The sequence below is a fragment of the Rissa tridactyla genome, chromosome 1 (genome assembly GCF_028500815.1).
Source record: "Rissa tridactyla isolate bRisTri1 chromosome 1, bRisTri1.patW.cur.20221130, whole genome shotgun sequence".
Taxonomy (NCBI): Eukaryota; Metazoa; Chordata; class Aves; order Charadriiformes; family Laridae; genus Rissa; species Rissa tridactyla.
In genome coordinates, this window is record NC_071466.1 from 163,679,564 (window position 1) to 163,695,419 (window position 15,856).

At 44.6% G+C, this 15,856-nt stretch overlaps 1 protein-coding gene across 3 annotated transcripts in view; it reads left to right on the top strand.

Moving 5' to 3' along the window:
• Positions 1-15,197, top strand: part of GRAP2 (GRB2 related adaptor protein 2) — a 43,782-nt gene extending 28,585 nt beyond the window's left edge. For all 3 annotated transcript variants that reach the window (XM_054188076.1, XM_054188078.1, XM_054188077.1), the window contains exons 3-8: positions 331-422; positions 2,784-2,903; positions 4,639-4,807; positions 6,384-6,515; positions 7,911-8,030; positions 11,784-15,197. In XM_054188076.1, the coding sequence (XP_054044051.1) occupies positions 331-422; positions 2,784-2,903; positions 4,639-4,807; positions 6,384-6,515; positions 7,911-8,030; positions 11,784-11,963 (813 nt within the window). In that variant the 3' untranslated portion in view covers positions 11,964-15,197. The remainder of the gene's footprint in view (positions 1-330; positions 423-2,783; positions 2,904-4,638; positions 4,808-6,383; positions 6,516-7,910; positions 8,031-11,783) is intronic.
• Positions 15,198-15,856: the final 659 nt, after the last annotated feature.

A 15,856-nucleotide genomic window follows, 5' to 3' on the forward strand; every position in this document is an offset into this window, starting at 1 on the left:
GCAGAGAACTCCTTAAACCCATATTAAGTCCTTTAGAGATGAATTTCTCCATTTCACAGGCATCAGAGACATGCAGATGGCATCCCCAGCCACCTGGACAGGCATTCAGATGAAGGCATAAAGTCAACAGGCAATCCCTCTAATTCTGCTCGGCCTTCTTTGCTGCTTTGTTTGCTCTAAAGTGGTCATCAGCCACTAAGCTTGCTGCACGGTGGGTGGGAAGTAGAGCATGTGTGGAGTTCTCTTCTATTCTTACAAGAAATTCTAGAATCTTGGCTACTTTTGCCTTTCTCAGGAGACAAATTTATTCCATCCATCTCTCCATTGCAGGTTTTGAGCTCCCAGGAAGAGTGGTACAAGGCTGAGCTCAGAAGTCAAGAGGGCTACGTTCCGAAGAACTTCATTGATTTTCACGTTCCCCCGTAAGTGTAACAGAAACTGTGCCGCCACCATTGCACGTTTCCACAGAGTGCTGGCAAGAGCATGCATGCGTGCACGCATAAAGGAAGACATGACAGAGGAAGCACTGGTTATAACATACTACAGTTTAAGGCTGGCAAGGATTGCCATAATGCTGTACAAAGTTCTGCCAGCGCACCTTATTTCTACCCTGAAGCATCCTCTGTTCTTTCAGAGCTGAATGGTTCTCAGTGCTGTCTACCACTCCCAAGTGACTCCTTTGTTACTGTTGCTCAGAGGGATGTTGCTGGGATGTGGCAGGAACTGCATTTGGATCTCCTCAGACAGAAGGAGAATAGTCATGATGTGAAGTCTTGGCAACACAGACACAGGCTGAGCACGAAAGGAAGAGCAAGAGATCTCTCTGAAAATGAATTATAAAAATGTAATTCCCTCCCCCCGCCCCCCGACTCTTAAGTACAGTAACTCCCTTTTCCCGAGCCTGCCATCCGTGTTCCCTCCCCCGTCAAAGTGTGTGTGAGTTCCTCTCGGTGCGCTAGAGGTCAGTGCAATGCTACGCGAAACGTGACAGCTTGTGTTACTCATGGATTGACAGAGATGATAGACCAGACATGCCGCCCTGCTCCCACACACATGCAGGCACACACACACACGCTCACCCTTCTCCATGTTTCGTGACTGCACACCCAAACATAGATCTGTCAGAGGACAGGCATACCTTCGTTTCTCTCTTCCCACCGAGTAGATGGCACTGCACTTTCAGAAAGGATTGATGGGTGTTAAAATGCATGTTAAATGTGCTGTCCAGCTCCGTGCCATAAATATGACAATGCACGGCATTTTTACAGCCTTTCTATTCAGTTGGCAGAAATGCTCCCTGAAGCCCCTCTGAGTCTTCTCTTTTGAAAACGCGCTGCAGCTTTCAAGGAGAGAACAGGCAGAGCACGCACCAAGCCCAGTACTGCTAGCTGTAACGCACTGGTGCCCTAAGCAGGCAAACTGGGAGTGTATAGGGATTTTGAGGGTACAAATAAATGCCACTGTCCCCTGTGAAGGTGGCACTTACCAGACTTTTTGGACATAAACCAACCTGCTTGGCTGAGCTGAAGGACATTATTAGTTTGCTCTGCAAATAAGGGCTTGTACTTTTGGGCCTCAGGGGGATGAGATCTCCCAGGTAGTTGTTCTCGTTTGTTCTTTCACAGGGCTGTGGCATCACGCAGGGACACTAGCAGCTTCTTTTTTCACACACATTTTTCTCATCATGCTTTGTCTGTGCAAGAGTTGTGAAGAAATATTTCTGCTTTGACGCTTTTTTAAGTAGTAGGTCTGCACTTTGAAGCAGTTCAGGCCAGATACTAAAACCAGATGCAGGGAAAAAAGCTGTCTCCTATTTTTGATGGGCCTTTTTTTCCCATCTTTGTCTTGTACAGTGATTGTTGAGACTGGTTATCAATGCTGATTAAAGTCTGATTTCCCTTTGCTAATGACACATAGGTGATGTATCATTAGCATGTGATGTGCATGTGATGATGGTAAGGAAAAGTATAACAAAACTCGAAAGTGGAAATGAGCGAGCTTGTGAAACTATTGGTCCTTAGTTATAATGCAGTACAGGCAATTGAGCATTACGTAAAGGCAGAAGACTGCAGACTGTAGATCGTATTAGCTGTGGAGTGGATGTGTATGAGTATACACAATTTTTTTCTCTACTGAAAAATTCTTATTGACACTGTATTATTTTACTATTTATGGTGACTTTCTCATTATTTGTCCAGTGCCTTATAGTGTTGTTTGTTATGCCTGGCTAAATTTACATAAGTGTGCTTATGTATTCTGTGTTTCTGCAATTTTGTGGTATTATAACTCTTGCAGGAAACAATTTATTAGTACTAAAACTTTCATGGCTTGCTTCTGCTAAAAATTTGTGTGTCCCTTGCAATATATCCATCACAGTCCAGTAATTTTCAATCAGTTTATCAAAAGCAATTTCATATATATGTCAGAGAATTATGTATATATACATGCACATTTGTAATTTAAAATTTCATTGACTAACACCTTACTGTACTATGCCTGTAATTACAGTTTCAGATGAGTGTTGCTTCTCAGCAGGCCAAAACTTACATTGTTTTCTTTGCATCTACATGCTTTTACTGCTCAAAGAAAATGGTCTGCACCCATCAAAACCCTGTACCTTAGCATGTATGTGGCCACTTGGAGTAGTCATGTGGGCTCCTCTGGTCCTTTTGTTTTGTCTTTCCTCCACCCTGCTTATTCACGTTCTCCCTACCCTCAACTTTTTTGTTCCTTACCTTAATTCACCTTCCTTATTCACGTCCGTGACTTTTCCCACTTGACAGATGGTTTGATGAGAGGATATCCCGCCACGAAGCAGAGAACATCCTCATGAGCAAAGGAGTTGGTTCCTTCATCGTCCGAGCCAGTCAGAACTCTCACGGTGACTTCTCTATCTCTGTCAGGTATCTGCTTCTCACAGCATTTTCTTGCTTCTTTTCCTGTTTAATGGTGTCCCTAGCCTCATCTTGACAGGATTCCTAATGTGACGTAGCCTCTTGGGAAGTTTGTATGCTGCCAGTCACTGGCAGTGCTGCTGTGTTGTGAATAAGAACAAATAAGGCATCTGCTTCCCAAATGTGTCTGCCTCTTTTCAAGTGACACAGTGAATGCCCCGTTCCAAAGCTGCATCCCTTGGTGACCTGCTTCTCTGAAAGAGCTGCAGCAAAGCAGAGTGGTACATGGGACATCTCCCACAGTACAAAACATGTGCCTTCTATTTGTTTTATTTCCCTGACAGCTCTGGTTACTGAACTGAAGAATCCTACTACTGCCCATTAAGAGATGACTATTACATTGTTAACTTATTTCCCACAGGTCACTAAACAGCCATTGGACAGGAATGGCTTTTAGTTGCGTGCAGCCCAGCTGCAACTTATTGTAGCCCAGCCCTTCTCAGAGAGTTTGCTTCAAAGCAGAGCTGTTTAAATTATGGTTGGTTTCACAATTTTCAGTCAAATAATTGATAACCAGTTTTAAATTAGAGCAGTGCTTGGCAATGTCTTTTCCAAGCAGTGTGCACTTTCTGATTCAGGGAGTTCAAAAAGTATCTGGGAGGAATGCAGGAAAACATTCTGGCTACATCTACGCCAATAAACTAAATACAGTTATGTTCCTTCTCTGGCCCTAAGATCAAGCAATGTGGCAGAGCTCAGATCCATATGGCTGAAGCTTCTTCACCCCACAGAACAGAACAGCTGTTTTCAAGCAGCTCACTGCAAACAGTTCCTGGTCCGCTCTGTCCCCCTAACCATGGCCCAGCACTACCTAGGGAAGGGCTTTTTGGTTTAGACCAAAGCCATGCTAACACCTTAACAGCTTGTGTGATTATAGCACTCAGTCCCTGCCTGGTCCCTGTTTAGTTTATTTGTGCAGATGTAGCTTCCAAGACAAGCGTTTTGAGTTCCTGGGTTTGCACAGAGCAAGGAGGGGGGTACCAAAACCAGATCACATCTGGTGCAAAGAGAAATTGTCCAATCAGACAAGAGGTAAGGCGAGGGGAGTTGCAGGGTGCAAGCAGGGGCAGAAGGTCGAGACTGTTAATTTGGCTTGCAACAGCAACTAGTAATTCCTTTCCTTTCCTTTTTTTTTTTCTTTTGTGTAGGGATAATGACCAGTAGTAATGCTATTACGCTAGATATTATACAGTTATAAATCTTATGTATGGCTTCATGTGACTATGTCTGATGCATGTGGTGTGAAAAGGTATAATACATCTCTTATAGTCAATGCAGACTGGATGTTAACAGGAACCTGCAGAGGCTAGTGGGTAGACTACAACTGCACCTTTGTCTCTAATAGAAATTATAGAATAAAGCTATTAGCTCTCCACCTGTTAGTGGCCCTGAAAGCTCCTCTGGCCTTTATTTCGAAGGAGAGGCTTTAAAACCCTGTGCTTCATTCTGGTAGTGCCTTGTGACTGGGGAGCCCTGCGATGCTCCATATTTCTAAGTTGATGAGTCTTTTGAAATACAAAGCCATACCTAGGTCCAGTACACAGAAGGACTGCCACTGCTTTACTTTCCAGATGTCTGGATTTGGCCAAGCAAGAAACTTTGGTACCCCTCTGGAAAAGACTTTTTTAAAAAAGGTAAAAGTGTGGTCTGGTTGATGATCTCTTACTTTTCCAATTGGATCCAGGCATGAAGATGATGTGCAACACTTCAAAGTGATGAGAGATTCAAAGGGTAACTATTACTTGTGGACAGAGAAATTCCACTCGCTAAACAAGCTGGTGGACTACTACAAGACAGCTTCCATCTCCAGGCAGAAGCAGATCTTCCTGAGGGACAACAGCCGAGAGGAGAAGGTAAACACAAACTATCCTTAGGAGTTTCTCAGTAATAATCCTCTCTATGGAAGGAATTTAGCCCATGAGAATGACTTTGGGTTGGGGGGAGAGTCTGTCCTTGGAAACCCAGTCACATCACTACACTGGTGGGCCCTACAACATAGATTTTTATTGGATTCAGTGGTATGTACACTTATATAATTGAGCAGAATTTTCTGATTCTGTTTTGGAAAGCAATAGGCAGTGCTGCAAATCTGCATAGACATGCTTTGCTAAAGGTGTGCTAAGGCCCCAGAGCTGCAATTCTAAGATGCCTTGCACATCCTTATTGAAATGCCTAAATTTCATGAGGGCAGGTACACAGCTGACTGGTAGGTTGTGTCTGAGACAACTTATTACAGTTGAAAGTTTGTCTGCTCAGAATTGTCTGTCTTCTGTTACCTAGCAAAGACAGTAAGGAGTGTGGAGGAACCAAGAGCAGAACCAGGAGCAGTGACTGGTAGGAACTGAGAAGTACTGCTGAGAAGAACATAGCAGATATGGGAACAAGCTGTGCATTGAGGGAAGATGTAGTAGATGTTTGAGAAGGCAGGCGAATCCCAGTCCAATGAATCCCTGGTTTTGTGCCAGGGGAACAAGCAAATAACATAATAGAGACTGCTATGCATTGCACACGCAGTGCTTGGAGTGAACGTGCCTGGTCACTGCACTAACAAAAGTCCTGCTTTACTGGGAAACGGATTCTGGTATTAAATTACCAGGATGTGCAGGTAGAGGCAAGGCAGAAGACATGTGACTTGCTCACTGCAGCAGTAGTTTTATAGGCTGCATGTGGGTCATTCTTGCTGGTTTCAAAGGAGAGATGATTTATTTTTCAGTCTGAAAAAGGGTCTTGTGTTGTTGTCTCATTCTAGACCACTTATGCAGAGCTTTAAAAATGCATTAGTAAGGTATAAAATAGAGGCTATGTGACCTATTGCGAGAGATCACAGCAAAGAATTGTCTGGGGAAGGAGAAAGGAAGACTGTATGCATATATATCAGTAAAACAACCTGTTTGGTCTGACTGTGAGCAGGAAGGGAAAGGGAACAGCATTTGCTCCAAGATGCAGACAGGCAAATGAAAGAACAGGAGTCAAGTTTGCTTTGGCAAACACTTTGTACATTTGTTATGGTGATGGGCTCAGCAGGGTATGTTTAGCACTCATCGCAGCGGGGTTTCTGTTCACAATTCAAATTTCTAGATGCTACAGCCATATGATAGAATGATAGTAATATACAGATTTCAGTGCAGAGACAAATGAAGTCTAAGGGCAGTATTTCCAAAAAGAGCTTGGCTCCTGTGATAGTCCTCACACCAGCCCAGGAGTTCCCCTTACTACCCACTCTTCAGATGAGGAATGGCTATAACAAAGATCTAAAATACGGGATTCCTGATTTGTCATTCTGTTTAGAGGGGCAAGAGCTTTCCTTTGAAAAAGCCTCCCAGGTAAAGGGTAGTGGTAGTGATCCGTGTGCAACGATTGCTAAGCTTCAGTCAAGGATGTGGTGGGAAGCAAAACCTGACTTCACTTTTGTGATCTTTCTTCCATCAGGAGAGGCGTGGTGGGAGCCTGGAACGGATGGCCCGTGAAGGATTCCACCTGAGTGGAGCAGCTGGAGAAGATCATTCTTCTATATCCAAGAGATATGTAGAGCATCCTATCCCCATACTGCAGCAGCAACAGGTACTACCAGGAACAAGGGGCTGGGACATCAAGCCCAGGCACGTGAAACCATTTGCCTTAATTGCTTGGTAGCAAGTGAGCAGTCACTTTGTCAAAAATCTGCCACCCTGAACCTGCTTTAGGAGGCAGAGTCAGTTAGGTCTTGGTATGGGAGTAGCAGCGATGACGGTGTCAGCCTGGGGAGCACTTTCAATGTGCAATAAATATGTGAGCTTTTACTTAGTTCTGTGATCCGTGACTGATTGACAAACCAGCAAAAAACAGAAGTCAGTGTACAGTGGCTTTGATACGGAGCAGAAACACTCATAGGAGTGTAGGTCCATGTAGTAAGTCTTCCAGCTGCAAAGCCAGATTGAGTTCACTCACTTTCTGGCAAGGACAGGTGAGGTGCAAATTGTGCTCCAGTCTCAGGCAGCCTCAGCAACCTTTTAGGCTGACAAAAGCACAAGTGAGACCAAAGGAGCTTTTGGAAGAGTGGGTGCAATAAAGGAAGCAGCAAGGCGGAGAGGACAAGAGCTGTTTACAAGCAACAGCAAGTACAAGCTGTTGTTCTTCCTCCCCTTTGTTGACACAGCTGATCAGACCCTGTGTTACTGAAGCATTGCTGCAACCTGAGCTAACATGATAACAGATTCTGTCACACCGTTATCATAAAAAAGCTTAGTGCATGCACTAAAGGCCTGGAGGGATGAAGACACTCAGCACCTCTCCGCTGTGCAGACAAACGAGAACTTGCTCCCTGGATGTTGCTATTTCCTCTCTCTGTCTGGGCTGATTTGTGTTGGTATGATTTCAGATGCATACAGCTTCTTTTCTTTGAACCTGCTTTTGTCTCTTTCCTCTTCGGTTAATCATACTACTGGATTCTCAGAATTACCCCCTGCCCTTTACAGCATGGAACAGCCCAAATAAAAATTGAAGTCATGAGTCCCCACGTACACAGTCAACTGCATCAGCATCACTGCCATTCCACCAGGGACAGAGGAAGAGCAAAGAGTGGGCAGCACTGGGGTGTAGTAACTCCAGACAGGCAAAACTGCCCTTGGCAAGCATGGCTTTTCATCTGTGAGTTAGAACAGCCTTAGTTTTTTCCTCTCAAAGTCCCAGAGGCCAAAAAAGCCCCTCTCTGACCACTTTTGCTAGCTGTGGAACACAGCTGAAGACGGTCAACTTCCCACTTCTAAGAAGAAAAATCCAAAATAGAACAGTCTAACACTTCTTCCATGAGGGGCATTGCTTGCAGGACTGCAGCTTAGGGACTGTATTGGAAGCAAACATCTAAAATTATTTACTTCAAGGTTGAAACCTGACTCACTGGCCACCACTGGCTCCTAAAGCCCCTCATTTATACATCTCAGCATATTCATGACTTTTCTCTTGCTGTTGTCTTTCTAGGATAGATACGGTGGGAGTCTGGACAGGAAAGATGGGCTGTATGGACTAAGGGATCACAGCCAAGGAAGTGCAGCAGCCATGCAACGGAGACATACAGACCCACTGCACCAGCAGACACCGGTAGGTGATGTACCTGAAAGTCCTCATCCGTGCTACTCAATAGGTCAAGCACTCTGGGCAATGTTACCTGCACAGAGGTTGCATGAGGAATAGTATGTTAAGCCTGTTGGGACATATCTTGGAAGATATTTCTGAATCTCAAGACTCTATTCCAGCCACTTGCATCTGCTTCTGGGGCACTCTCAGGGTCGGACTATGGTGTTATATGAGCATAGCTCTAGGACTGTGCTCAATGCCAGTCTTGGTTAACGTGCAGACTTAGTAGAAGAGGGAATGTAGCATGAGCTCAACACAATAGGCATCTGGAACACTGTGAATGAGCCCAAGTTCACCCATGGGTTTGGATCAAGCATGGGTCCAGTCCAGCAGAAGACATTTCTGAAAACCTAATGATCTTTAACTAGAAGGGCTTCACATCCACTGATGAAAGGGACTGTCAAGTATCTTTGACACCACAGACAGGCCTTCACTAAGCACAGCAGCTAGATGTACAGTACTCTTTTTAAGTCCTATGGAGAGTTGCCTTGTAATACTGTGCCATTCTACAGTGCTCCATCTGTCTTGTAATGCACTTGTAGTCGCATTGTCTCTTCCGCTACCTTTTGCTTCAGTCCTGAGAAGACCTGTCATCACTCAGTTCTACTTGTCTGCACCTAGCACATTCTCTCAGACCCACTATGCCATCAAAGTGGGACTCACCTACCTGTCACCCATATCTGTCAGAACTTCTTAGCACAGTGTATGCGGGTAGGATCCAGGTATGTCTCTGCAGACATGTCAGACTGCTCCCCTACCTGGATCCATACCTGGCAGTTGACCTTAAGTACCCACCTGTTCAGCAAATTCCCACTATGTGAATGTCTGCATAGAGCACGGTATCTTTCTCTGCCTCAGCCCGTGATTCCACTGACAACTCCAAAGTATTTCTCTATCAGCTCCTATGAGTGTGACCTCAGGCATGCACCTCTTCCTTGAGGAGATGTACATCTTAGCCCAGAATCACCACAGAACCAAGATCCAAGGAGAGAAGGGAAGGACAGCAGGACTTTATCAAGTGTGAGAGAAAGAGGACAGATTGGATTAAGAAATTTGGAACAAACTGGGAAATGGGGTCATGTCTCCTTTGGGCAAAAGCCCCAAATCTTTATTATAATCCAGATCAAAATACAATGGCTTTTATCCCTCAGAGGGCTGTGGCAATGAATAAAACATGCCTTTGCCTGACACACCCTCTGAGTGATCTAGAAGCCACCAAATCCAATTATAGGAAGGTCTGTATGTCCACCCAAATAACTAGGAGCCGTGTCTAATCAGGGCCCTGAATGGAAGATTTAACAAATGTTAGTCTGTCTTCAAACAGATCTCTCCATCTGTGCCCACAAAACATACTTCCCAAATTGTATATGACCCATGGTGTGGGTACCAACAATTTCCCAGAAAAGAAGCCCATACTTTGTCCTTTAAAATCTGATTTCTAGTCAAAATGGGGGATTGACTGCAAAGTCTCTTATGATGAAGTTCTCATAAGAAAAAAAACTGGACCATAGCGCTCATTAAAGTGCAAACCCAAAATAAACTGATAAACCCAAACAGTTCCTAAATCCTTTTGATGTTAGGGGACTGACCTTGGGGAGAGTCCAAAGAAGTTCCTGAAAGAGCAAATATCATTCTTTACAATCTTTACTAGACTTGCTTGTGTGCTGGCTCTCTGGGGGAGCAAAGTCCTTCCCACTGTAAGAGAAGATCAGGTTCATGACCACCTGAGGAACGTGAACATACATAAGTCTATGGGACCTGATGAGATGCATCCCAGAGTCCTGACAGAACTGGCTGATGCAGTTGCCAAGCCAATCTCCGTGATACTTGAAAAGTCATGGCAGTCAGGTGAAGTCCCTAGTGACTGGAAAAAGGGAAACGTAACCATTTTTAAAAAGGGTAGAAAGGAGGACCCTCGGAACTACTGACCCGTCAGCCTCATTACTGTGTCTGGGAAGATCATGGAACAGATCCTTCCAGCAGCTACGCTAAGGCACACGGAGGACAGGGAGGTGATTCAAGACAGCCAGCATGGCTTCACCAAGGGCAAGTCCTGCCTGACCAACCTAGTGGCCTTCTAGGATGGAGTGACTACATCAGTGGACAGGGGAAGAGCTATGGATGTCATCTATCTGGACTTCTGTAAGGCCTTTGACATGGTCCCCCACAACATCCTTCTCTCTAAATTGGAGAGATATGGATTTGATGGATGAACTGTTCAGCGGCTGAGGAATTGGTTAGATGGTCGCATCCAGAGGGTAGTGGTCTAGCAGTTCAGTGTCCAGATGGAGATCCCTCCACAACTGGTGTCCCTCGGGGCTCTATACTGGGACCAGTACTGTTTGATATCTTCATCAGTGACATAGCGGTATTGAGTTGCAGTTGACACACCTGAGGGATGGGATGCCATCCAGAGGGACCTGGACAAGCTTGAGAACTGGGCCCATGTGAACCTCAACGTCCAACAAAGCCAAGTGCAAGGTCCTGCATCTGGGTTGAGGCAACCTTTGGTATCAATACAGGCTGGGGGATGAAGGGATTGAGAGCAGCCCTGCCAAGAAAGACTTGGGGGTACTGATGGATGAGAAGCTGGACATGAGCTGGCAGTGTGCACTTGCAGCCCAGAAAGCCAACCATATCCTGGACTGTAGCAAAAGAAGCAGGTCGATGGAGGTGATTCTGCCCCTCTACTCCGCTCTGGTGAGACCCCACCTAGAGTACTGCATCCAGGTCTGGAGTCCTCAGCACAGGAAAGACATGGACCTGTTCGAGCAGGTCCATAGGAGGGCCATGAAAATGATCAGATGGATGGAACACCTCTCCTATGAAGAAAGGCTGAGAGAGTTGGGGTTGTTCAGCCTGGAGAAGAAAAGGCTCTGAGTCGGACCTTATTGTGGCCTTTCAGTACTTAAAGGGGGCTTATAAGAAAGATGAGGACAAACTTTTTAGTAGGGTCTGCACCAACAGGACAAGGGGTAATGGTTTTTAAGTAAAAAAGGGTAGATTTAGACTAGATATAAGGAAGACATTTTTCATTATGAGGGTGGTGGAACACTGGAACAGGTTGCCCGGGGAGGTGGTAGACGCCCCATTCCTGGAAACGTTCAACTTCAGGTTGGTCGGAGCTCTGAGCAACCTGATCTCATTGAAGATGTCCCTGCTCATTGCAGGGGGAATTGGACTAGATGACCTTTAAAGGTCCCTTCCAACCCAAACTGTTTTATGATTCTATGTATCCCTCATAGTGCTCTGCTGGCCAAGGACACATTTCTATACCTGTACCAGCACCAGCTCACCTTCATAGAGCCATTCACTTATAGTGTACAGCCCGGCAGGAGCTCAGGCAGGAGTGCTCCCATATGTGCTCCCATAACTGGCCTCAAACATGGCTACCACAGTTGATCTTACACAGTGGAGGAGACAGAGCCATGTGAACGCTATTTCTTAAGGCCCTGCTCTCAGTCTGACTTTTCACCTTGTGGTGTGAATACCCATGAACATACTGAGGCTGCTGAGAGCCCAAGCACCATCCCTTGGGTGTCCCAGTAAATTGGTCTCTCCTTCCTGGCATCTTGGCCACTTCCTGGTTTAATTGCAAGATTGTCTCAATTTCAGCATTGCTTGACCTCTCTTAGTGAACGTACTGGGGCATAAGAGGGATGAGAGGAGGAAGATTTGTAGCTCATTGTTCTCTGATTGCTTCTATCTCCTTTCCAGCGAACGCTATGGGTCCGTGCCTTATACGACTTTGATGCTATGGAGCATGATGAGCTGGGCTTCCGCAGTGGAGACATCTTAGAGGTCCTGGACAGCTCCAACCCATCATGGTGGAAAGGACGCCTGCGTGGGGAACTGGGTCTCTTCCCTGCCAACTATGTCACACCGGTGCCTCTGTGAGGGCACCATATGCCCCAGAAGGCCATATTGGAGCTGCTCTTCTGACGTGACAGGGACAGAGAGGGAGTGCATCTTCCCTTGCCCCCAGGACATACGGTGTTTTTGTTTTTGTCTTAATTTATTGGCAATTGATCTTTCGAAATGTTGGTATGAAAGGGAACCCTTAGAAGGGATAGGAATTTTTTCCCCTATTTTTCACATCTATGAAGCAAAAATCATGGACTGTTCATTGAGACCTTGCTGGATCCTCCCTGCCCTGTCTCTTCTTTGGCTAAGTATGGATAACTTCCTGCAATTAGGTTTGTTCTGTGGAAATGCACCTCAGATAAGTCAGGCTTCAGTATTCAGGTAGCCGTACCCATTCCTTTTGGATCTGGTAGCACGGTCTCTTCAGGCTGTATTTCACCTTTCTTTCAGAGGTAGGAGCAACACCCAGGTGAATTAAATGATTGTTGGTAATCACATTAATCCTTCATGTAAGGAAGGAAAGTGAGGGGGCTTTAGATTGAAGTACAAGGCAACCTTGGCTTTTCCAAATAGTTTCTGGCTTACCCCTCTAGTACTTTCTGTGGGTGTGGACTGTATGAACATACCAGATGAAGGGAAAAGATGCTGTAAGCTTTTCTACAAACAAACCAGTGGTGAAGGTATGGGAGGGTGAGAAGCTACTTTCTTTGCTTCTTCTGATATTCCTGCTCTTCTTTCTGCACCCCATAACAACAACTTGTCTCATTTTCAAGCTGCTCTCTGAGATACTTACACTTCTGTTAGAAATCCTGGTTAAAACAGTTCTGGCCCTTCAGCTAAATTAATATCCACTGGATCAGATAACAATGGATATTCCTCACTGCTTCCTTTTATAAAAATGAATTGGGGAGGGGTTGAAGAGAAGAGGTTTTTCTGGTTTGGTGGCAGAAGTTCTTTCTCTGAGAAACTGGGGTGTTCGGGATCACTGTGTACACAACGCTGACTTGCTAGTGAATGCCTCATCCAACAGGTTAAGCTATTACTTCACAGTATGCAGAGAATAAAGTTGCGGCCATCAAATAGTCTGTTCTCTGTTCCAGTTTCCTTTGGATGAAATAAGATAAATGAATAGGTTTTCAAATCATTGCTGAGTGAATGTCCAGATGTGATACAAATATACTCCAAATGCACATTAAAAAATGATCCAGACCCTGTGAAGGAGACACTGCTGCATAACCGCTGCTCAGGCAAGTTGATACTAAACAAGCTGTCTGAATTTTTCACAACATGTGGGACCTCGGCAGTCAGCGAGGAAATGATGATTTATCATTCTTGGGAAAGAAAGAAAAGGCAAGTGAAAAAACTCTAAAAACAAATCAGGTCCAGCAAGAAAAATGTTCTTATCTTTTGTTAGTCCCAGTGGGAGAAAGATAATCCAGGAAATAGGTTCTCAATAAAGACCAATTCAATGTAGCTGGCCTAAATAAAGCTGCCAGCTAGACAGAGTAATAGCATTGTCAAATTTTTGAGAAAACTCCACCAAAAGCAGATTATTAATGGCTGAAGTAAAATGAGAATAATTAATATGGCATATAAGCTCTAAATAGAGTAGAAAACTTTGAAAGACACATTAAGAGCTTATCTCCATTGGTTACCAGGGTGGTTCAGGAAATGGAGGGATACCATATGACCTCCTGGGCTGGACTCGGCTCTGTTCTCTTGCAAGAGCTCTGTTCTGGGCCTTTACCATCTCCCTTTGAAGTGAAGTCCATGAGACTTATTTTGGAACAAGCTGTCTTATTTTATTGGGTTGGTGTGAGGGTGTAACCTCAGTGACTCCACAGTTTGAAGAGTGTTTTGTTGTGATTCGCTGTTTTTTAACTTTTTTTTTTTTTTGGTAAGGTAATATAAAATTCGGAAGAGAGAGGGTTAATATTCAGTGAGAGAGAGGATTAAGATCAGGGGAAGATGGAAGCAAAGAAACCAGAGATCAGCAAAGGCAGAGGAGGGATATGAATGATGAATATTCAGGTCTGGCTGAAACAGAAGAAATGGTATGTTCACCATTATTCCCACCATGTTGAATCATCTTTCAATTAATTCTTTGTTTTTTGATTAGTTGCTTTTAAAATTAGAAGCAATGTCTCCTTTTCCTTTCCTCAGCACTCTAAAGACCCTCTTGGTAATGAAGATGTAGTTGCATGAAATTAATTGAAGATAATGCACTTAGCAGTTTGATAGCTCTTCACACATTTGAAACCCCTTTACAGAGATTAACTAATTAACCAAGTCTAAGTAGTACACTGTAAGTACCCCCATGTTAACTCATGATTCGTTTGAGGAAGAGGTAAATTTTCACGTGATTTTTTTAATTGATGTTTAAGGAATTAATACTTAAGGTAATTAGCGTTAAAGGATTACACACTAATTATGGACAACATACCAGAACCACAGTAAAATCATGATTTGCCATTATGAGCAGCACCTAATGACACCAAAATTACTAGGAGGCAAAGGTATCATGGCGCCTGTGATAACTATAGCAGTGCCATGTTCTGCACTGCCACATGCAGCTGGCCAGGCTTTGGTCTGCAAGACCCAGTCTCCTTGCCTCCGCCGTTTGTCCTTGCCTGCTCCTCGGAGTAGAGGCAGTGCTACCTGCATTTACCGTACATGCCAGAAGCTGGGAGGCACAGGCGTCAGACTGCATTTTTGTAGCCTCCCACAGTAGAAGTTGTTTTCCTCACAGCAAAACAACAGCACAGAGAAGCAGCATGGCGCCTCCCAACTCAATGGAGTCTCTGGATACAAGAAGTGTGGGCAAAGGGGGGAGTTTTGCTGGGGTAGAAGGTGCTGTAGCCACAGGATGGGACATTTTCTGTGCCCCTTGACATCTTCTGCTGTAGTCTGCCCATTAAATGCTATCTCCCATAGATCAGGTCACTTAATAAGGCGCAAGAGAGAGAGAGACACTCCTCACCTCCACCCATATCTCCTGCCAACTGTCTTGCTCCTTCTTCCAATGCGTTCTAATTGTAACACAATCCTTGCTAATATTATGGCACTTCACTTACACCTGTGCCATGAAAAACTCAAATTCTGCTGCCCAAGCAAGAGTCATGTGTTAGCAACATAGGACAGGAGCCTTAAGATGACAGTGTGGTACACTGAGTTTACCTGTCTTTTGTCAATGTTTTGTAAAGAACTAACCCTGCAGAACACATCCTGAGAGAACCCACTGTGAAGCCAAAATGGGAAGGAATAAAGAGGAACCCAGATAAGTATTTTGTTTGGTATTTTTTTTAAGCAAGAAAATTCATGAGAAGAGAGATTATAAACAGAGATAAAAGTAGAAAAAGTATGTGGGAAGGCAAACATTATTATAATAAATGAAACAAAGGAAGCTGGATTTGCACATGGAAAAATAAGTTTGATGAGCACAGCTGAGCTGTGCTTTCTCCTGTCTGAATGAACTTTTAGCCTACATTCTGCTGCAGATCCATATTTTGATCAGACGTGTCTCCATGATTAATAGGGCTGAGTGAAAAGCAGTAAATGGAAGTCTCCTTTCATGCAAAAGTTGTCCGAGCAGTTTTCTGTGCCACAAAATGAGAGATGTCTCTGTCTCGGTGTACGTGCTTACTGTAACAGCTGCACTCACTGGAGCACGCTGCAGAAACAACAGGAAGGTGGCTGGTTCCCGTCTCAGTGCTGCCAGGGTAGGAGCACCAGGGAGACGATCCTCAGTGCTGCCACAAAGTCAGCACCTGGACAAGCTGCTAGGCACCTCTACCAGGGATACAGGTTCCTGGGTTGTTGTTGTTTGGGTGTTTTTTTTAATTGAAAGTAGTTCTCAATTTTAGGGGGCTGTGCAGGAAATTTGTAGCTTTTCACAACAGGCACCTGTTCTTCATCTTTTCTATTCA